Source organism: Falco peregrinus, chromosome 7 (assembly GCF_023634155.1).
Source record: "Falco peregrinus isolate bFalPer1 chromosome 7, bFalPer1.pri, whole genome shotgun sequence".
In the NCBI taxonomy this organism is placed as follows: Eukaryota; Metazoa; Chordata; class Aves; order Falconiformes; family Falconidae; genus Falco; species Falco peregrinus.
The window spans coordinates 24,914,928-24,938,370 of record NC_073727.1 but is presented as its reverse complement, the minus strand read 5'-3'; the positions used below and the strand labels follow the sequence as shown (position 1 = coordinate 24,938,370).

The following is a 23,443-nucleotide window of genomic DNA, read 5'->3' as shown; positions in this document are numbered from 1 at the left end:
AGAATATTTTGAAAGCATCAAGGCGTGGCGCTGGTGAGAACAGAATTGTGTTTGAGATGCTGCCTCAATGCTGCGTTGCCTGAGCAAGTAACAGTCTCGGGAAAAAGTTATCTACTCAGTTCTGATGTATTTTCAATAGACTGCTAAGGATTTTCATACGGATTTGCACAAAGTCTGCTTAATGTTCTTGCCTCTGTATCGTCTCAGTAACAACTTCCCCAACTAGCATCTGAATACACCTTCCTCAGAGCAGCAACTGGACGCATCTTTCTGCTTTGGTCTGCCTAGCAGACCAAAGTCAATGTTTACTGCTTGAGTTTCTGAATTGAATGCCTGTCATTATTCCACATAAATATTGTCCTTCTCAGAGGTAGACACACAGCTACTTCTAACATGTGGTTAAGTAGTTCTTTTTCTGATATAACTAGTTTGTCTCTTTCTAATTAACAAGATAGTCTGGAAAACTCTAATATGTGTCTGTACATGAGAGAGGGCTTTTCAGAGATGTCTGTTGAGCATCAGTGAAGAAGTGAAAATAAATTTGAAGGAATTGAAGGAAAAGCTTATTTTGTTGAGAGGAAGGACAAAGGTCATTCAAGATCTCAAGATAATCACTATACCTGGGAAATGTGTCCTGGATAGTTGGGGTAGCAGCGTCTGTCCCTCTGTTACTTGTTCCCTTAATGTATGACGCTGAATTGGCACTTGTGTGGTGCTGAGGACACATGGCTTAGGAGTCAAAAGTATTTGCAGGCTTTGAGATACATACGTGCATATTGTGTGTGTGTGTGTATATATATATATATATATATAAAAACAGTTTCATTGAATGTTAAGGCAAAATTATGGAAGAAGGGTTCTTATTATATTTTTTTTAAAGGCAAACCCCCTCACTTTTCAAAGAAGAAATTGCCTTTCAAAGAGTTGAGGCAAACCTTAAAAAGTAGCTATATTTGGTATTTCCTTAAGTGTTAACAAGAAACTGTATCCAAGATGTTGATCACTGCCAGAAATTGTAGGAAATAGATACTCAAAAGACAACAGAATTTATTCTAAGAAATTGAAATAATGAAAACTTGTGGGTATGTGATGTTTTATTCTCCATGAGATTCACACTGTGAGAAAGGACTCTAAAGAGCCAGCAGTTTGCTGCTTCATTCGCCGCTTACTTAGAATAGGTATTGGCACTGTCCGGGTTTCTTAAAAGCAGAGATGTTCATTACAGCTCTTTCTTTCGCAGCCATGAATAATCATCATGGGGGAATTCGTTGCTAAATAGCTTTAGCTCATACGCACATTATAAAATGAAAATGAATTTTCATAAGGTTGTGGAAGGTGATGTCCTCCATAAGTGATATTTGCGATGCCAGCTTCATTCTTTTTATAGCTGAAGCAGTGGAAGATCACAAGTTCTGTTTTCTTGGCTTTATTTAAAGTCTGTTTCTTAAACATAATAAGAGTCATATTGAGAGTGGTAGTAGAATAAAAAGCAATCAAATCTGTTTCTGGTGAAACCCTGTCTTAACAATATTATCTCAAATAGACCTTTTCTTTTTTTTAATTTTTTCATGAGTGAGGACTTAATACATGTTAACATCCATCTTTGGGTGGGTGGGATCTCAGGACTTACTTGGTTCTAGAGGTGGACTTTCATGCCAATGTGGTCAATAAACAGTTTTGCAGAAGGACTGGAGGTCACAGTGGTTAGTATATAGCCAGCTGTCCACCTGAAGTACAACGTCAACAGAGAATACACTATTAAAAAGTGAAAATAGATTTTTATGATGATTCAGTTGCAATTCAAAGCTGTCAACAATAGTGATCAGAATCTAAGGTTTGTCTGCCTGGCCTTTTCTTAGTCTCCCAAGAACTTAACTATTCGTAAAAGGGAAATCTGTTCCCAGTACAATCAGTAAACTTTTCCCTAAGAGAGTACAAAAGCACCAGCTTTGTAGCCTTGGTTTTATTATTTCAAAGACAAGAAACATTGTTATTACTGGTGCTGTAGATGTGAGTATGCAAAATCGCTGTGGTCGTCCTCCTCCACCAGCTGCTGGTATCACGGAATGGTTGAGGTTGGAGGGGACCTCTTGAGATCATCTAGTCCAAACCTCCCGTTCAAGCAGGGTCAGCTAGAGCAGGTTGCCCAGGACCATGTCCAGATGGCTTTTAAATATCTCCACAGATGGAGACCTTACAACCCCTTTGGGCAACCTGTTCCGCTGTTAGATACCCTCACAGTAAAGTGTTTTCATGTGTCCAGATGGAATCTCATGTTTTAGTTTGTGCCTATTGCCTCATCCTGTCAGTGGTCACTGCTGAGAAGAATTTGGCTCCTTCTTCTTCATTCCTTCCCAGCAGGTGTTTATACACATTGTGCTGCTAGGAGAGGGTAAAATATGTGTCTTGTAAATCAGGTGATAGATAATGTATTCTCCCCGCTTTTTGCACTGCTGTGAAGCTCCACTTTAAAATGAACTTTCCCAGGGTCAAATTTTTAGTAAAAGTGCCTTTACATCTGGAGTGGCTTCAGTGCAATAATACAGTATATAATGTATAGAACTATAGCAGTAATGTAGGTGAGATAATTGTATTTTTAAACAAAACACAGGTATTTGATATCTGGTTAGCTAGCAAGAAGATTGAGTCTTTGGACAGACTGGAACTGGTCATTACTATTAGTGTTTTGAAATTCAGCAGCATTTCACTTGGAGTCTAGAATCTGATTGCCACTGCTGCTGGTACAGTGGGTTGCCGATTAGTTAGTTTAACAAAAATCTGCAGCTTTGTTTAGTTGATTCCATCTGTCAGATGCTAAATGATATTACTTCTGATTCACATTTATTCAGATACAGTCTATGCAAAATAAGTAATACCACTTGCAGGTACAATTTCTGTCAATTCAGAGCTGATCAGGGTTTTTTTTAATTGAGTTTAATCTGCATTTCATTTGTGAACTTAGCCCAGTTTAATGCTTGTCTGCACCAGTGTGACTGGAAACAGTGTTTTACAGCCATGCTCTTCTGCGTCATTTATTGATGAGGATGGTTTTATAGCTACAGAACCCTGTGGTCATGATACCTTCTTTGGTCGCTGTTTTATATAGTAGAAAAATATGTAATGTAATTACCCTATCCAAAAGGGTCAAGCTGAAGAAATCACATGCTTCTCTAATCTGAGTCACTCGTGAACAGTTGGTTGAGTACTTTAGTGCAAGGATCAGCTGCATTGGATCTGCAAAGATTATTAATAACACTGTGTAAGGTACCATGTGGAGGTAGAGAAGGGAAAACGGTATCTCTTCTGTTGGTTATGTTATCATTAAGGAAAATTACTGAATTACGCGCTAGAAGTCTTTATACTACTGAAAACCCCTTCCGCAGACAGTGTTGCATCAGCATAAAAAGGGTAACAACACTGTTGAAAATTCTCAAGGCAGACTGACCTTAAGACAGGTATTTGACAATAATAACAATATTCAGATTGACTGCTGCTGATTATTTTGAAGAGGTCTTTTATGTCTAGGAAGTACCTTTTTATCAGGTAATGGGGTTTGAGTGATGCGTTTACATTGCACATTGTATTTTGCTGCTAATTCATCACTAACAGGGTGAAGAAAACCATAAATGTGTTTTCCAAGAGCATTTAAAACTTGCTAGGAAGCAAATCACTTAAGGAGCCCTTTCTGTGTGTTTCAACTAGGCGAGGGACAGCTTCTTACAGTAAGAATACTAAAGAATAGTAAAGCTCAAGATGATTTAAAATAGTAAATCCAATAGGATTCAATAACCATTACATTAAGAAAAATTCTGTAGGCTGGCACACTTAGTTACCTGTATGACTAATGATGTTTGATGAGATTACCAGGAAAGAAAATTGAATTCCAGTGTTCTTGAAACTCGTTGGAGTTTTTGCTCCCCCCCCTTTTTTTTTTTTTAAGGTATTATTGAACAATCAAAATCCAGTTTCAGCTGTTTACTGAGTTTTGTCTTTACCTTCCTGGCGTTGCAATGTTTCTGTGTTAAATGCAAGAGAATATTTAATTTTAAGAACTTTCTGTGGAATTTTTAAGTGTGAAACTATTTCCAAAGATTAACGCTTCTTTGGGGAGGGATGTCAAATGCAAGTTGAAGGAACTTTTGTCTGTATATTTAGCATTTCCTGACTATTTAATTTTCTTTTTTATTTGTATGGAGAAGTCTTGCTACGTTTTCAAGTCTATGCATCAGCAGCAAGGAGTAGGGTCTGTCATAGCAGATGTGTGTGGAAAGGATATTGTTTCAACACTTACAAAAGGAAGAAATTACTTTTGGCCCCTCTAGTAAGAAATCTGGCAAAGCTAAGGAAGTTTGTTGAATAGAAATTGTGAAGGATGAGGAACAAAGATATCCATTGCTGTGTTCTTCGTAGTGCTGCTTCCTGTCTTCCCACAGGAGCTTCATCCTTTCCCTGATTTCCCCTTGAAAATACCTAGCAAAGTCTGGAGAGACACTGTGTTATTACTCTAAAATAGTGGTCTGTGTAAGCAATTCCTTTTCAGCTGCTGAATTTAAAATAAAACCACCACACATTGAATGGATCTCAAATTTGTTCCTGGTTTTTTTTTTTTAAACTAGAATGAAAAACAGGAAAAAATACATATGCAGTGTTATGTTGCAGTGAACTTTAAACAAAATATTTCAAAGACAACTAAAGGGAACAAAGTGCTTGAGTTGCTAAACTGATGGCAGCAATGTCTTCTTTTCATCCAAGGTGTTTAGAAATCTCGTGAAGGATGAGTGGGACCCAGAATCCATTCTTTTTTCTGTGCTGGAAGGAGTCTGAATCGTGCCTTCTAACTCTGAAGAAAGTGTTCTACCAAAATGTCTGATATTCTGTGATTTCCTTGCAGCTTTAAAATGTCACTTTAATTAAAATACACCTCTGTGTTTATCAACAGAGCTGGATTTCCCAGGGCGGTCAACTGCAGCCAAGAACTGGGCTTCGGTACCCGTGACAGTGCACACGTGGCCCTATTCTGTGTCATCATGTATGCAGGGTGCTTTGGGAATTCTGAACCCTGAATTAACTTATAGATGGGTCTTCAGTAAACTGCCTGAAAGACTCAGTCTCATTTCAGGAAAAGGAGGGAGGAAATTCAGTGTGTGGCTGGTTGAACGTCCCAAAGTAATTTTCGGAACCACTAAGAAAATGACCACTGTTGTGTTTTATTTCTTCGATCAATATGTAGAAAATCTGAGCTTGGGAAACTAAACTCAAATTGAGTTTAAAGAACCTTGAAGGGCTAAAGCTGTGCATTTTTGACAAACAAGTTACTATACCAGAAAAGGGCGAATTAAGTTTCACCACATTTCTGATCTTCAAATCTACAGCGCTCTTCTGGCATTGAAACATAGCACAATCTTCTGGACTATTTCCTATCTGCATAAATGGGAGTTATCACATTGTATTATACACTTAGTCTGCCTAAATAGTAGGAGAGATTTTAGCTTCCATCCATCTCTTTTCCTTACGTTCATCCTAAATTGATGGCCTTTGTGTGACGTTTTGGAAGCAGAAGAGATCACATGACTACAAAAGGTCATGAAGTAATACTGCCTTAGGAAAAACAAACAAGCAAAAACCAAACAAGCAAATGAAAAAAAAACAAAATGAAACAAACCACCTCCAAACACCAGCAGAACATGCATTTAAAGGGCGTGGAATTATTTGCATGTGCATGTCACCAGCAAGTAATGGGTCATCTCCTGGGCTGCTCCTAGCCATGTGGATGCTCTGGGGGAGCAGAAAACACAAAGCTTTGGAAGATGCTGATGCAAAATGGAAAGTGAAAAATAGAGTAGAAGCTTGTTTTCTCTCAGTATGATGTTACTCCAGCTCATCTGGAGTACCTAAGAGGGACTAGGCTTCTCAAAAGTGTGTAGAAGAGTGGAAAAAAGTAGTGGGAAGAGAGCTTATGAATAGGCTGCCTTTGGTCTCCTTTGAGACGGTGCTGTTTTCAAGCAGTGATTCTGGCAATCCTTTCTTCCCTTTCCCCATCTTTTTGAATCTGTTTAAAATGGAACTCAACCTTCAAATTGGAAGAGAAGCAGTTGGGAGCACCTGATTTTTCATTTTCCTTCCCTGCTTTTCAGACTTCTCAGAAATGTCAACAAGTGGAGCAAGGCTCTGGTCAGGCACCAGTGAGAATGGAGACGACCTGAATACTGTTTTCTGCTCTTCCAGTGGCATGCTGCATGATTTGGGGGAAAATCAGTCTTTTGTCACTGTTTTTCCCTTATATAAAACAGGAGGGAATAAATTTTACAGAGGATGTTGATTGCTTTCAAATTTTTTGATGAGAAGTAGCTGCGTAAGAACAAGTCAGTGTATCGTTGACAGCATGGATACTACTGAATCTGTAACAATTTTTCTTCCTGTATGTCAGTTTGGGATGCAGAGTAAAAATTACCTGGTTTCCTCGTTTCTCATTGCTTTCCCCAGTGCTCAGGACCCCAGGCCACTGACATTAAGCAGCATATGCTTTTCATAGATCGGATTAAGGGTTGATGAAGTAGCAGAGCCTCTTGCAAGCATCCCATTGTGCTCTTGAAACTGGAATTTCATTCCTGGTAGCGATCTGTATGGCCTTGCATTTACCTTAGAAAAATATTATTTTTTAAAAAGGGAGATATTTGGAAAGAGGGGAAGTAATATTAATACTAAGTTCTCACTAACATATAGTGTTCGATATGTCACTAAAGACCTAATGGTACTTAATATACTGATTCTTCTAAGTCGTGGATGTGTAATTCTCCTAAGATGTTTTATAATCTATAAGAGGAAGAGGTACAATTGTTCACAAATGTTTCACCAAGATTGTTTTAAGTCAGTTAAAATTGCCTTTGAGAGTAGAGTTGCACTAAAAAGAGGGAGAAGAGATGGAAAAAAGAAACCCCAAAACAGGGTCCTGCTCAGTGTAGAGTTACAGGCGAGAGAGGAAAAGGTCTAGTTATCCAGAGCCAGCTGCATTGTTAAAAGTTCATACTATCACTTTGACATTTAGAGTAGGACTCAGTGTCTTTGTAAATTCCTCTTCGTATTACCAGTGTAGGTCTCTGAGCTCAGACCATTTCACAAACCATAACATTTTTTAGTGAGTGATTGATCTGTATTATGTGTCCTAGCCATCAGAAGAATCTTGGGATGTTGCTTGTATAAACTGTAATACAATCTGGTCCTGGGCATTTAGTTACAGACTTTCATAGACCTATTGGCGATACTCGGTCCTCCTGGATTTGGGAATAAGGCTTATCTGATACCTTTAAAAAAAGGGGGGGGGTAGGGGGGAGGTGGGGGGCGGGGGGCACAAAAAAAATGACCCTCATTTTCTCTGTACCCCACTTAAATAACTCAACACATCTGGTAACACTGTAGGATCATTGTCCTTTCAGTTCCTCTGCAGCTCATATTGCTACAATATTTCTTTGGTATCTAGTTTCCTAAAGGGTAATGTGATTTTTCTTTTTTTTTTTTTTCTGGCTGTTTTTATAGGTCTTGCAAATTAACCCATATGCATTGCAAGAAAAAACATGACTTTTAATCAGCACCATTTCTAAAGTTAGTGCTTGCTCTGTGTATATGAATATGTATATGAACCAGTGTTTAAAAAAAAAAAAGAAAACACACAACCTTTCTGCTAGTACTCAAAACTAGCATACAAATGTGGGGGGTTTATTATCAAATAAAGTATGCCTAAATGTTAAAATATCTTTCTGTTAGGGGTTTTATCATTTGACTTGTCTTCAGTTACAAGTATGATAAAAATTGAAACTAAATCTTTTAACTCAATAAGAACTACATTCAATTTTAGGAAGCATAAAGAGGAATCAGATATAGACTCATATGCATAGGAAATTAAACATTCAAGAAATTAAAACTTTGTGAGCAACTAAAGGGGTAGCCTTAAGGTGTGCTTATTTGAAATGCCTGCACTTAATTTTACAATAAATCTGAGTATTTTGTTCCAATTAAGACAGTTCATGTGCACAACTTTAAATTGTACAGTAGTTCCAGGGAGACCATGGACTGCTTGTTTTACATTCTGGATCAAGTTCAGATTTTTAGGCTTCGCTTGAATAAAATAAAAAGTCTGAACCCTGAAGATAGTACAGATTGATAAATCTGATTTAAACATTCCCGTGTTGCAGACTTTCAGTATATGTGGTACAGCTGAGCCTCAGGCCATGCACTAAATACATCCACAGTGCATTCCCAGGGCACCAGAATACCAAATGATCACATTTGAAAGGTTACCTTTCTATGGATTCTGACTTTTCTGTATTAGCCATGAAGATTAGAATTTTAACAGCTCCCAATGAGAGGTATTGTGAAGTATTTACTTGGCAGGAAAAAAACAAAACAAAACAAAGCCCAGATGAGGTGCTGTCTCATATTCATGAAGTGGGATTTATTAGTTCTGTGAACATCCTTGTGAGAATACACTCCATAGTTCACACTTTGGGGGGGGGGGGGGGGGGGTAGAGTCTTGTTTTTCATTTATATTAACTTAAAACTTTGATAGAAGAGTTGCTGTAGTAGAGGTTTTAGCAGAGAGACAGGATCATGCTTGTGCAGAATATATCCCAGTCAATCCTGCAGTCTTTTGAATTAGCTTTCTGTAAGGAAATGACTGTTTATCTCTCTGGAAATCTGGTGGTAGCTTTGTTAATAAATTTGGTGATAATTAAAGATGTAAGGCTGCTTCTCCTTTTCTTTTACAGGTTGTGGAACTCATTTCAAGTGCTATTGGTGACTTAGTTCAAGGTATATATTATGAAAACTCAAAATCATCTGAGGTAAGAATTTTAGTGGTTTTATGTACCCAAGTAGTTTGGTGATATTAATATATGACTACAATAAATATGATGACTTTCTCATCTGTTTAAAAAGAGGACGGAGAGGGTGGAAGAGAATTAGCTGCAGTGCTAGTGTGTTTCATCAGTAACATCATTCTGACACCTGTGAACTCTGGAAGTTTCTAGAAATGCTCAAGGAGGGACTATTTTATTTCTGTGAGTGCATAATAAAACCATATCGTGTGTCATTACCGGGAGCTGTAGACATGTCTTACTGTGGGCTTTCCAAACACTTCCAGGGGTTTTCAGTCAGTGTTCTGTTAAAGGTATTTATGACAATGTTGTCAACATCATTCATATTTTAATCTTAAATCTCTCATTTCCAAGCCCAAAGATGTTTACAAAATGCTTCATCCCAAACTTGGATTGGGTCATTTTTTTCTTCTGAGCGTTCATCTTTTGATAATATGTACACGTGTTTTGTCCTGAAGCGGTAGGTGTGTAGCACTGCATTATTCTCCACCAGCAGTCACCATGCACACATTGTGGGAGTCGGCATGGGCAAAGACAGCGGCTGCCAGCACTGATTTCACACCAAATAATCTTGTATTTTTTCAACGGCAATTACGGATGTACTGTTTTTGTTTGGCAAGAACTATAATGAAAATTGGTCAAATTAGATCTAGGTGTTTTTGTCTTTGCTAGAATGTTTAAGGAAACTTGTAGAGACACTTCTTGAAGTAGACTTGCTCGGGCAGGGTGTTGGAGCAAGAAAGAGTTCTTTCTTTCATTTGCAATGACTGTATCTTAACACATGCAAAAAGTTGATAATTTGAAGTTGCCATGACCTCTACAGGCTTTATGATAGGAAGTTTTCACTCGCTGATGAGCAGTCTGTATATGTGAATATCTGTCTTGAAATCCACTGAGGTAGGTAGTTTTACTTATAGTGACCTTGTCTCATGTGTCTAGTTTGCCTCAGAGGTCTGAATCTTCATGTTCAGTAGGTGAAATGGCTTGAAGATTGCTGAAATATATGAATTCATTTATATTTGTCGTGTATTTAGATTGCACCTCTGGCTTACTATTGCCATGTTGTAGTATACAGCAAAATTAACACCTTAGCGGAAGCCCTGATTTCATGGGTTACTGCTAGAGTCGATACCTGCCCTGATGCCTCTGCACCAGCCAAACCACAGTGGACAAGCAGAGTGCTGTCAGCTGCCAGCGGCTGGGTCCTGGAGGGTGCTGCTGCACCCGGTGACTACTGGTCAGTGTCTGCACCTCCTGCTCTGCAGCAGCAAAGACGTGGTGCTGAAAGTAACCTTGTTTAAGCTTATCCCTCTCATTTTGATCGAAGCCAGTTAGGTGGGAAGCGACGACGCTAATGAGCTGAGGTCATCCCTCGGAGGAGGAGGTGAGAGCCTCTAGCAGTGAAGCAGTACTGGCAAGCTTGGGGGACACCCGGGGCCACAGGCTCGCCAGGCAGCACAGCTGCACAGGGGGTGATGTGCACAGAGTATCTTCTGGTTGGTACCTCTCAGGAGGGGGCCTGGGTGGAAGCACGGCAGCAATGTGATGTTGGGAACCTGGCAGTCCTGCACTTGCTGGGTTTAACCTGCGGATAAACAGACTTTAGTCATCGAGGTTGTCCCCAGGTACTGTGCTTAGGGTTTTATGTTAAAATAGATGATGTCTTTGAGATTTTTGCAAGTAGTGTTTAAAATTTTATTTTCCATGTTCAGGCAGGTTTCTAAATACAAGTAGATCCCAGATATATCGTATTTTAAAAAACATCTATTTTTCCAGGTGTAGAAGTAAAGCTTTACAAGTTCATCTTGGTAATGAAACTGCATTTTATTTTAACCACAGCCTCTGTGTAAATGAGAAATGTTGCAGACTCTCTTGGGTTCCTGCCGCTGCAGAAGGTCTTAATATTCTTTTTCTTAGCCTCTCTTTTTCTGTTTGTTTTCTGTTAAGTTCCTGAAGCACTCCACATGTGTAGATTGCGAGAGAAGTGTGATAAACTAAGCACAGCTGCATGATGTTTACCCCTCCCTGGCCCAATTACAAGTAGCAAAGACTTACTTTGTTTCAGTGACTTTTTTTTTTTTGTCTAAAGGAGAGTTGAAAGTACAGTATACCCTTCCTAAGGGGAACCCAGTTAACTCAAAACATAATTAGTATGGTGGCATAATAAATACTGAAATTTACGTGATAGCGTAGTGCATAGCTTCTGATGAGACCTAAAACAAACAAGTGCAGGATCTACTTTAATGTTTTCTTTTTCTTGTCTTCTGAGAAATTTTGTTCCTTGTTGTGTAGGAAATATTCCTGCTGTTTGTCTCGCTCTATTCTGCATGTCACCTATTCATGTCCTGAAAATCCTCTTTAGCAGAGGTTGCCAAACAGACTAGGTCAATTGTTGTTCTGTATCTTCTCGCCTTTTCATTTTTTTTTTCCTTTTTGAGGCAGGAAGACTGTACTTTGTATGTTAAACATCTCTAATGCAGTCATTACAAAGCACCTCAATACCATAGACTAATTTAGCACCAAGTTGTTCTGAGCTTTGCTAGATGTCTACCTAGTTGTTAGACAAAGTTACAAAAATAACTCTGCAAAATTGACCTTTCTCCTCTGAGACCATAAGTTCATGTTTACCCAAAAAAACCCACCTGTTTCAGTTTGCTTCATTTGTATGACACAGCGGGAGAATTGAAAGAATCAGTTGACCTAACAATACTGACCATACTTACTGCCGGAGACATAGAATAGATGTAATTATTTGATAGCTCTCATTACCACTTTTTTTTTTCTCTGTAAAACCACATGCAGTCTTACAGCCATCCCCTTTTAGTGCATTGTTTGGTCATTCTTCACCTTGTCTGCATAGTGAGTCATTAGATCTGTGTGAAACAAGGAAAATAAAGATAATATTTAACTTCTCATCTTTATTTGAAGTGACAATCCAAACTACAAAGTATAGGCTTCAGTTGCAAAGACAGCCTGTAGGTTACAGCTGCCACCCACGTTCAAAGTACTGAATAGCTGCTGTGGTTTAAGACGTTTCATTAGCAATATTAAGCTAGTGTTTTGGACTGCAAGCTGGAGCAGAAAGGGACGATCTGATAAACCTTTGCAGCTTTGTGTGCTGAATCCCCTCTTAACCCAAAATTCTGTGAGTGAAGGACATTCTTCCCAGTTCCTGCCTGGCTTTCCTAAATCTAGATCTAGTTTGGGAGTAAAAATTTGTGCCTTAGTGCAGAGAGGGAAATTGTCTAATCTGGCCTTCAGTCATGATTGCGGTATCTATTTTTAGCAGTAAAAACATTGCACTGAGTCTCTGTTTCCTACTTTTAGGAGACCAAAGGCTTTTAAAATATTTGCTGACTCACAGAATACTGTTGTAGTTTTAGAAACCTTCTGCCTTAATATCCCATAACATTTAACAAATATTAATGAAGAATGCTTTAATGTCCCTGTCAGTTCACTGAACAGGGATGAGAGATACAGGGAAGCTCAAGGTCAGGCAGCAGCTTCGAGAGCAGGACTTGAGTGTGTTGGTGTGCTTCACCTGCCAGACCATTCTAGCAATCTTGAAGTATTAGGGACTGTTATGGGAAACTGTTTTCATGGCTTTTCTGGGTTGTCTTCCTCACCTCCAGAATATCAAGCTGATGCTAAGTGTGCATTATCAGAACTCATTTTAGCGTCAGAATGGGACCGTTATGTAAGACGAGACCACTTCCAACATGTTCCACTGGTGGCTACAAGAGCTGTTAGGTATTTCTGAAATTTTTGCTGCAATTGTGTAAAAATTGTGTGTAACCAATATGTAAAACATGTTTTAAAAAGAAATACATTAGTGGCGAGTATTCATTGTACCATGTAGTGGATTAGCAGGTTCAGGGGTTTTTAGACTAATGTAGGGTTTTTTTAAATGAAAATAAGTTTATTTTCCTGCAAAGTACAGGCTACGTGTGGTAAGTGGTACCCATTCTTCTTTGATGTTTGGTCACCGGCCCTGCTTTGGAGAGTAATGAATGTTTTGGAATACTGCACACGTCCATGAACTGGACTGCTGTGAGTCTATGTTGTAAGTAAAGGGTTCACTTACAAATGTTACCACAGAAGATAGATCTAATGTATTTTGAGTCATAGAAACCACCTTTTAGCAGGGCAGCAGTCAGTCAGAGCTTTCACTTTTTTTTTTTAAATGTTTCTGTTGCAAGACAAAAGGGAAAGTTAAAATATATTGAATTTTACTAAAGAGCATCTGTGAAAAGAATGCATAAATGTGTCGGGCAGGGGGAGTGTTGCCAGAAAGAAGGCCAATGCTGTTTGTTTACTGCTTTTGTTCTTTTAAATACTAAACTTTTCCAGAGAGATTTACAAGTAACAGATGTGGAGAGATAAGTGAATTTAATATACATTTTCAAACTTTTTTTTTTTAAATTGTGTGTTGCTTTTTTTAGTGTCATGATAAAAGTATTAGGTAGTTGGTAGCATGCTTTATTGATCCATTTGCAGACACCCTTGTTCCTCCAAAAGCAGTGAAGACGTGTATTAATAGACCAATAAAACATGCCCTGTCATGTTCAGCAAGCAGGAATAAATCTATTGAAAGCTTATGTGAACCATGTGCAAGATGTTTTGTAGGGTCTTGCTACTGGTAGAGAGATTCATAGTTGCACTGGATTTTATTGAAGTTCTTGAACTGCCTAATTTAAAACTTTAAAATGCTATTTAAAAATATTTCTTAGTGTTTCTGTGGATTATTTGCCCATTGAGAACTCAACTAAAGTTTGATGTGATTCAGGCATTTCAATCATTTTGTGCAACAACAGATGGCTGAGAAAGAACTGCCATGGTATGGGAACAAAATAAAGGCTCCCTTATAAACTATAGCTGAAGTTTTACATTGAGAAGTCTCTGACTTCTGCTCCTTCCTGGTTTTGCAAATGGTTTTGTGCACTTTCAAGATGCAGTGTTCATTCATACTTTCCTTACTATGTTTTCAGCTGAACTGCTTATAAGTATCTTCTTTGGTGTGACAAATCAAACTGAGTTACTGTTAAGTGCCACTTTTGTACTGGGGATCCTTGTTACCACCACTGAGAGCTGCCCTTCCTTATGGGTTTATGATTGCATATTTTGTCCTGCGGTTTCATTTTCTGAAAGTTTTTTGTTTCCCGTTGCCTGAGATGATTGTTTCAAACCCAGTTTAAATTATGGAAGTAGCTTAACGAAAAAATCAGTAAGAGACCTTGGAGTGAGTAAAATGGGAGCACCCTCAGCTGTTCTTAATTTCCCATAGGAAATTATGATCAGCAGAGCTGGATGCAGATATTTTCCCTGTACTCCCGTGCTGACATTATCCAAACCATGTCTGGAGTTGGCTCCTTTCTTCTAGGGATGGGGAGGGGTTGGGCTCTCTTCATCCAGCTTCTGCTACCCAAACAGCATCAGGGTTGGTTGTGATCTGGTGACGGAACTTGTGAATGAGGCCACTCCATAGACATTAGCTAATCAAATGTCTGAGCACTGTCAACTACAGCTAGAATTAATTTGAGTCTAAAAAGGCTTTTATATGAAAGGCTGTTAGAAGTCCTCTGGGCCAGCTAATGTCCACTCTTATATTTATCCTTTGAAATATCCACTGCTCACAAAAGAAAACAAAGCTTACCGGAAAGTGAAAATTTCTCTAGAAGTAGTAAGTGCTGTCATGATGCCAGATTTCACAGATTTTGCAATTTAGAACTAGTTTCATTTTTCCCCTTGATGTTTTAAAATAGTGTTTAGGTCTTGTCATACATACCCATGTTGTAAGAATGCAGTGTGGATGATGGACAATTTAACGTGAGAGTTAAGCTTGGGAAAAAATGGCATTTGGGTTGTTGGAAAACTTTGCTGAAGAAAGGTTGTGTTTGCCTCTGGCTTCTTAAGCAGCAGAAGCTTTAGGGGTATGCGGTCATAAGATGTTCTGTGATTAAAATCAGCTATACTTTGGCTTGCATGCTTATATGCTAAAGCACATCCATATGGACGTAATGCCTTTTTACAGCCGGCTTCTTTCTGTAACCCAAAGATTCACAATACCTATGTTTTTAAGACTACAATACCATATCTTATATGTCTCAAATTTTTTACTTTTTTGAAGTTAGATGTCCATTTTAGATGCTTGAAGCTCCTACATAATGTTCACGTAGTAGACAGTAAATTGTTGTGCCACTTACAATCCTGTGATGAAATTCAAACTTGTTTAAGAAGAATATATTTTTGTAACAAATCATAGAATTTATTTCCTTTTATACATCAAGTTGCAATGACTGTTTAAGCTTCTTCAGTTCCTGTAGATGATATTTGATGATGTCCACTTTTCTGTTGCTGCCCAAAGGTTCCAGCAAGCACATATTTTCAACTTACAGGTCTTCTGAAAGATTTTTTAACTAAATAAATTGTTTCAGGATACCTTTCTAGAATATTTTTGCCTTGATTGGATTTAAAACAAATAATTATAAAAATCACTGCCAATTTTCAATATCATCCAGCAAATTTTAGTAAATACTGTTTTTTCGCAGAGCAGATTGTCGGTTAAGGAAAAGACTGTGTTGCGTCTTCCAAGAGCTCCTGAATTTAAATTTAAAATAAATTGATCTATATCTGAGTGGGGGAAAAGAAAAAAGACTTGATATATAGGAAAGTACTTGAATTAAATGCTCATTTTGACATTTTGCCAGTCATGGGAATTTGCACATGCTCTGGGCTGAATTAAGATATTAAAACAAAAATACTATAGTAAAATGAAACATGAGGAAAGTTAGGCTTGACTTTGTAAGTTATCATATGCATAATAGCAAACATGTGGTTTCTCTGTTCTTCACTTTCCTTGTATAAGTTAATAGCATGTCTGAAAGCAAAGGCATTTTGATACAGCTCTGTGTTACTTGGCATTGCAGAATTCTCCTACTTTTTCCATTAGTCTCAAATTATCCTCTCCCTTGTAACGCAGCACTTCTGGGTGAGATCCATAAGGGAGGAAAATTAGAGCTGAACGGATGGATTCTATTTCATTTGTTACCGATTTCATGACAGATAATACCTTGCTAGAAAACTATGGGGTCACACAGAATTACTTCTTGCTCGTTTCTAAGTAATTAAATTGACGTCACTTTGAGGGAAAAGGCTTGTTATATAAGAGGATTTTTATATTACTCTTTTAAAGAATACCTTTTGGCTTAGTGTACACTATAGATTTGGCTGAACTGAGAAATTACAAACTTTTTTGTTTATATGCTTGGATTTTTTTCTGTAGCTTCTTGTTACTGATTTTGGGGGTTTTCTAAGCAAAACAACTGTGGTCTTTTCTGGTTTGGGTTTTTTTCCCCCCCTCTTTAGAGAGCACCTAAAGGTGTGAGGGTAACATGTATGTGAGAAGGATTACAAGTAGTGTCCAGCTTTGAAGACCTATTAGTAAAATAGTGGCATATTAACACCTTGTGAGCCAAAGGAGCTGCAGTCAAGTTGCGTTTGGAGGGAAAAGTTTGGATTTGTGTTAATTAAAACACTTTGTGGGAAGTACTCCAAATTGGTATTTTGGATATGAGGGATTCTGAGAAGCGCGCTGAGCATTGCTGACCTTACAGTCAAGGTGATAAAATTCACTAGAGGCATCACTGAGATCTCTGTCAGTCCCCTGGGAAAGTTAATACCTGACATTTCTAAATCACAGCTTTATTTATTTACTTTTTAATACTTTCTGTCATTCCTCATCTTTAATATGGGAGTAGAAGAGGTACAAGTCCTCCATCACAGCCTTTCATTTTTCCAGTGCAGTTCTGTAAGGATTTTTAATAACTTTTGTAATTGGTTTTTTTCTCGGCCACAAAGGAGAAATTGTAAGGACGTTCCAAGTTTGTTTGGGATTGTTGTTTCTTTCTTGGTAATTGATAAGGAGCTGAAGTGCAGAGATGTACTCTGGGTTTTTTGATTGGGTTTTTGTTTTGTCTTTTTTCTTTTTCCTCCCAGTCCCTCATGAGGAATGTAGTTGTCTGTTAAATGTTTAGTGTAATGATACAGTCGTTAAGAAAAGGATCTATATTGAATCTGTTGACTGATCCACATATTTTGCATTGTTCTTTTTGAGCAGAAAATGAAAATGTTGTTGTTTGAAACTGCCAGTATATATATTCAGATACTTTTCTCTACTCATCCCCATGCTCTTCTTTATTTGGCACCATGGCACCTAGAGTTCTGTTGCTCACCATGTGTTGTGTTGTCCTGTGCCATAACGTTAACTTCTGCAAGCTGACACAGCTGCAGTTTTGGTGTTTTCATGTTAGCCTTTGTTTCATTTTCAGGAGAACTGTCTTACAGATGATATTGGCATATCTACGTGGAAGGAGCAGGTTTACCTGTCACATAGTGCCTTGCTGGCAAAGAGCTGCCAGGCTGCAATGGAGCTAGCAAAGCACAGCGCTGAGATTCAGGACATGGCATTTCAGTATGGAAAGCACATGTCTATGAGTCATAAGGTACGCCTTTTCCTATCGTTCTGGGATCTTCAATACAGAAGGACTTGTAAGATGTGTTGTTCTTGAGCTCTGTCATATGCTGCCACTGCGCTGTAGACTTTTGTCAGCAGGTCAGTGATGTTGAGAGATTTAACTGCTGCCTGGTGTGAAGTTGTTTGCAGAAACTGCTAGTATGAACAGTGCTTATGAACTGGCAAAATCACAGTTTGGCAACGTAGCTTATTTTATTGAAGGCTCAGTAAACGTCCCTCTGGTGCGTATTTCTTTAGCAGCTTAAAAAACTTTACCTTCTCTGCTCCTACGTTCTGCCCAAAGCCTCTGTCCCAGCAGCAGGAGATGCAGGAGGAAGCATGTGTATGTGTTGGGTCTCAGCTGCCACCACGCAGAGATTTGTATCAAGAGGCTCAGCTGCCTGCAGCAGCACACAAGCTGATGTATGAGCTGCAGTGTCTCAAGGACCTGCATATGTTCCCTTCTGAATAATCTGGAGGTAACTTCCAAAGGGGGAGCTGGAGGATAAGGAGGGAGGTCACCAGGGCTGGACAGGAGCAGCCCACACCTCTGCAACAGTAGGATTTCCCAGATGAAGCCTCTGACCTCCATTAGAAGTCTTTCAGTCTGCAGCTAAAGTTAGTCCAAAGGAAAATGCACACAATGTGGACCCTGGATCTCTGGCAGTCTTGTCTTGCCCTAAAGATTTGCTGCTAATGTCTTGTGCTACTTGCAAGTATAGATGCAGCTTGAGACAGGGAGACAGACCTCCTATCTACTTAGGCAGTTTCTAGTTCCTCCAAGAGAAGGAAGTGGTTTTGTAAAGTACGGCTTTACTGCCATAGAAATGCCACTATATGCTATTACAAGGTACAAATCTACCAGTAAATTGCTTCTAGTGCAAACTATAGCCTTAATATTTTGCGTATGCTGTAATACTAATACATTCACCATTGACACATAGTTGTGTATAAAGGATTGCATAATTTTCATGGAAAGCTCCTAGCTATGTAACATCTCCTTTGTCAGGAGGGTCACATTGCATCAGCGTCCTTGGGTACTGAAGAGTAGAATGTATTACCCTTCACAGACTAAAAACTGATATTCTTCCCATCAAAGACTGGATCATTCTTTCCTTCATATTTTTTCTGCTTCCTGCCACTCAACAGTTGCCTACCTGGCTGCGTCCCATCACTTGCCCAGCTCTGCAAGCTGTCCTTTACCCGTTTCTTTGCAGATTCTCTACACGCTTCTCTTTACCACAACTTTCTGCCACTGCAATGCTTTCAACATCTTCCTATCCCTCCCCCAAACTTGAAAAAGTGCAAGCAAAGTACAAGTGTCAAAGCAGGAAGTGGTGAGTAGGTATAGAATCAGGATATGGACCTCGATTTGGTGAGTGGGTGGATAATGTATAGACTGTTCCTGGGAACTGAAGGAAGATGTTTTTCTCTTTCAGCTACATTCAGACCTTCAGCCATTTATTAAAGAATGTTCTAGTGACACCTTGTCCTTCAGTTTGAATTCTGCGCCTGTGGTCCTCCATCAGGAATTCCTTGGAAGGGAAGCATGGATTAAACAGATCAGAGAGGTAAATTAAATCATTGTTCAGAATTTCTTAGTTTTGCCATTTGTATCTCTTCCTTTCTATACTTTCAATCCGGAAAGAAACTTGGAAACTAACAGTGGACAAGGCAACATGGAGGTTACCTCTGCTCTCCCATACTTAACACCTCTCTCTTACATGCTTTCAGGAGGGGGAAATCTAGGGACCTGATAGTTAAGCTCTGTCAAACTGCTGTGTGTCAGTGTAACAAGCAGATTCATTGCGTGGAGCATATGTCTGTTCCTCTGCACTACTTGTGCAATCCCACGTCTTCGCTTAAAGCTACTTCCACTGGCAGCTTAAAGCAGAGATCTTTGCATTACACTGGCTGAAAGGTAGGCACACTTTTTCTTCTGCCAACTTGGCTCTGGAAGCAGAGTTTTGGATGGGTGGGAAGATCTGGGGGACTTGGCTTCCTGACCACTACAAAATATTTGTGAGGTTTAGCTGGCCGATAACCTTATTCTTGGTTCTCTTAATTCAGCAGTTCTTTTCCTCTAACCCTTAGATGAGGAAGGCAGTAAGAAAAAGATAGCTTTGTGGTGTAGACCTTTTTATGTACCATGTAACATAGCAAGATTCAGGTCCATGAATGGCTTTCTGGCAGTTGCTGAAACACAGATAGATAACTGTAGAAGACAGCAGGGAGGGAAAGAGGGGAAAACACCAAAAGTACCAAAATTAAGCATTCTGTTGAGTTCCTGCATCAGTTGGACATGTTTTGTCTGTCTAAACAGCGGTGATGGCTACCATTTGGAAATTCCTGCAGTTTTTGCATAGAAAGTCCGCTGCCTTCAATAAGAAGCTAGCTCTGTGCAAGCATATTCATTCAAGATGTGCTTGCTGATGGCTTCTTTTCTTGCTGCTTTGAAAGCAGGATTCTCAAGTAGAGGGTGTGGAGTCTGAACCTCTGCCTAGTTCTGCGTTCATGATGGCCAGGTTGCAGCCTTCACATACCACAAGAAAGAGGTGTAGTTGCTTCAGCAGTGAAATTTTGGGAAGTATATGCAAAATCTACATTACAGTGGTGTGGAGCTGGGGGATCTTAAAGTGAAGCAAACCTTTCGTCAGTTTGATATTAGGGGCTGGTAGTTTATAGTGTGTGACAAGGAATTTTGGAATTCTACGATCTCATCACAAGGCTCATATGCGAGTTGAATATAAATGGATTTGGATGATTGTAGTTGGAGAATAATGGTATTGCCACAGCACAGTGAATAAAAGCTTTGAAACAATTTCCCATCTGCAGAATCTAGAGGAGGTTGCAGGGCGCCGGGAGTACCGTCTGTTTGCTTACTAGTTCTCAATCCAAAAATGGGCATTATAGAAGCAACGGAGCAGTTCTCTCTGAAGGCAGAGGATGGGGAAGTGGCATGCACTATGCAAAAGTATTTACTAACTACTACTTCAGCTCAATGCAAAGTGGACACCGCATCCAGGAGCCTTTCTTGGCTTGTGCTGATTTAGGAAGGAAAATTACTTTTCATTAACTACAGGCTCTTTGAGATGTCATCCATCCTCACATTCACTATGTGACATTCTGTGTAGGCCAAGCATTCAAACCAGGCTTGCTCACGTTGGCAGTACTTGTAAGAGTGTGCTCATAAGCAACCCTCTTGCGCAGTGTCATTTTTGTGGTTCCAATAGGGAAAGCAACGCACAGCACACTCAGTCCCTGTCAGGTAGAATTTTTCTTAGCAGCTGAGTTTATGACGAGGCATATGGAAATCATGTTATGAACCTTTAATTACTGCTAAGTAACCTCACTTTCTCCTTTGATTATTTGCCCGTATAAGCATCCATACAATGGATTAAAGGCAGCAGCTCCCCTTGGCGGCTTCCTCCTCCTGCAGGAAGGTCTTGGAGGTCAAGGAAATGGAGGTAGAGAGCCCCATTGCACCTCGTAGCCTCCACAGTGGTATACTGCTCAGAAAGCATGTGGCTGGGACTCAGTGGCTGTCATGCGTATCTTAGATGAAAGCTGTCTTTGGAGGGGTCATGAAGGATGCCTGAACTGCTGTGGAGTGCCCAGAACTTGCGTGATTGTCTCGCCACAGTTCTCTTGTCAGAGGTCCAAATACAGCTGCTGTTCCCAAAGTAGCCTTTGAGTGATAGCTATGTGCACCTTTCTGCTGCTGAACTGAAGACCTTTTAAAAGCCCCCTTGTCTCTTCATTTGGAAAAAGCAAAACACATCGGACATCCAGGTGCAGAAGGTTGCATCAATGCTAAATATATGTGTTTTGAGAAGAGTAGGTTCTGATTTTGATGAAATGTAGAGACTGCCTTAAAAGGGACTTGGGAAATGTATAGGGGGAAGCCTTGTCATAGGAAGAAAAAACTGTGTAGAGAAGTGTGTGTGTGTGCATATACATGTGTACGTATATATAGACACACACACAAATTATCTGTAAAGCCCCACATCTCTCTTGTTCTCACTGACTTCACCACCAACACCCTCTATCTTTGTGCATTTAAAACTAAAATGCTCACTGAACTGTTTGGTCAAGTGTCTGTTTTAAAAGGAGTATGGGTTGAAGTAGAGTCCTGAAATGTTTGGGGAAAAAACCTGCAAAACACCAACACCCCCCAAAAAACCAAACAAAACTCCCCCAAAAAACAAATCACAAACCACCACCCAACCTTAAATGGTTCCTATGAAACACTGTAGTAGACTAAGAAATACCTGAATGCTCTTCCTCAGATGAAGTGTTGTGATAGCTGCTGAATGCAGTCCCGCTGAGCTTTTGGAAAGCCTTGTATTCTTAAAATTTGGCAGGTAATCCAGGATTATCTGATGTAGGATTTCCTAGGGAGAAGAGGGAGAAAGGGAGAAGAGTTGGTCACTTTTAGCCACTTCAGATACCTCTCTCTAGACAAGAGCAAAAATTCTGGCTCCAACATCTAAGCAGTGAGATACAAAAGATCCAAGTTTGAGTGAGAAAATTCAGCAGAATCCCTCAAGAACAGGTCTAGAATCCATCTTAGCTCATAGCATTCATAATTTTAAAAAGGATAAAGTCAGAAACTAGAACCATTTCATAGGCCAAGGTAATCCATGTGCCTTTCACCATATCTTTCTGAGCATTCTCTGAAGGAGCAGGGCTGAAAGAAAAGCATTTATCAAATGCTTTGTGAAGCATTTCTCGAGAATAGATTTTAAGACATGTAAAAGGGACCATCTCATCTGAGAAAGCAAAGTCAGTCTTGGAAAACATCCTGAAAACATGTTCCAAAAACATTGTTTTAAACCGTCCGCTTGTGGTCTGCTGATGCATTTTGAGTAACTTCAGGGATCCTTCTTCCTGGCAAGGTGAGTTGATTTCACACCACCTCATTTGTTAATGAAAAATGTCAGGGTATTACCATCTCTCACTGCTGGCACATCGTGATCTTTGGTGTTCAGGAGGAAGGCTGAGCCGAGTTGTCTGTTCATAGGTCTAATATGCTAGTAAGTGGATGCTTTTCTTTGAGGGCTCAGAGCCCTGACATTCAGAGGCTGAGCCCCCCAGCCAAGCAGTGAGACCTAGAAAGTTACCAGTTTGACAAGAGTGCATACCTTTTGCAAATCAGGCTTAATACCTTTGAGGAAGCTACACCAGATGCAGAAGTCTGATGTAAAAGGAAAAAAAGATTTGTGTGTCTGAGATCAGGGTCAGAAATTCAGAGCCGAACTACTAAGAAAGAAAAAAAAAACAACAAAGGTGCAGTTGTAGTAAAGGCGGCTTAGGAAACAGATAAGGCTGCTGCTTGTAGAAGCACAACTGCCACTGACGTGAATACTTGAGAGGAACAGAGCATGAGAAAACATTCTTACTGTTTGTAATGTGTCTTAGACACAGGAGGAGGCATGCTGAGCACACCTCTTCTGGCATCGCTAAGACTAAAAAGCATCTTCCTCAAACATGTTGGCAAATTCTCCACTGCGGTGTGAATCTGCGTATAGGCAATCATTTGTTAAAGAACATATTTCTGGTGTGTTCTGATATACAATATAACTGCTAGATATATTTTGAAGAAGCAGTAAGATCCAACCGGTATGAATAAAAGTTGGCAAATCAAAGAGCTGGGAATACACAAATAAGGAAGCAGTTATTGGCAGTGGTTTTGCTACTCCCAAATGCTATCAGGCTGTTTTCTTAATATGCATTCCAGAAAAGCTGACTCTTAAGAAGCTTAAAGAGAGTAGTAAAGAGATTTTGTGGATCAGTCCCCTTTCTCCTTCAGAGAAGTCAGTTTTGTTATCTACTGTTTTTCTTCCTGCTCTGCTTGCTTAGTCTCTTGTCAGTTCTTTTTTCTATTTTATTTTTCCTCCTTTACAAAAATTATTTTCCAGATCTGTGCCATCGCGGCAACATCTCATCAAAGCTGTGCTTGCCACACTGTTCCTCTTCAGTGCAAGCCTCAGCTCTTCGCCTTATGCCAGCTGGCCTGCTGCTCTCTGAAGTCCCCATAGGGGACATGGAGAGGTAGTGG

General features: G+C 39.5%; 1 protein-coding gene across 2 annotated transcripts in view; it reads left to right on the top strand.

The window, feature by feature from the left end:
- The window catches only part of PDSS2 (decaprenyl diphosphate synthase subunit 2), a 120,059-nt gene that overhangs the window by 84,206 nt on the left and 12,410 nt on the right, over positions 1–23,443 (top strand). For both annotated transcript variants that reach the window (XM_055809492.1, XM_013304544.3), the window contains 3 exons: positions 8,763–8,837; positions 17,198–17,371; positions 18,822–18,953. In XM_055809492.1, the coding sequence (XP_055665467.1) occupies positions 8,763–8,837; positions 17,198–17,371; positions 18,822–18,953 (381 nt within the window). The remainder of the gene's footprint in view (positions 1–8,762; positions 8,838–17,197; positions 17,372–18,821; positions 18,954–23,443) is intronic.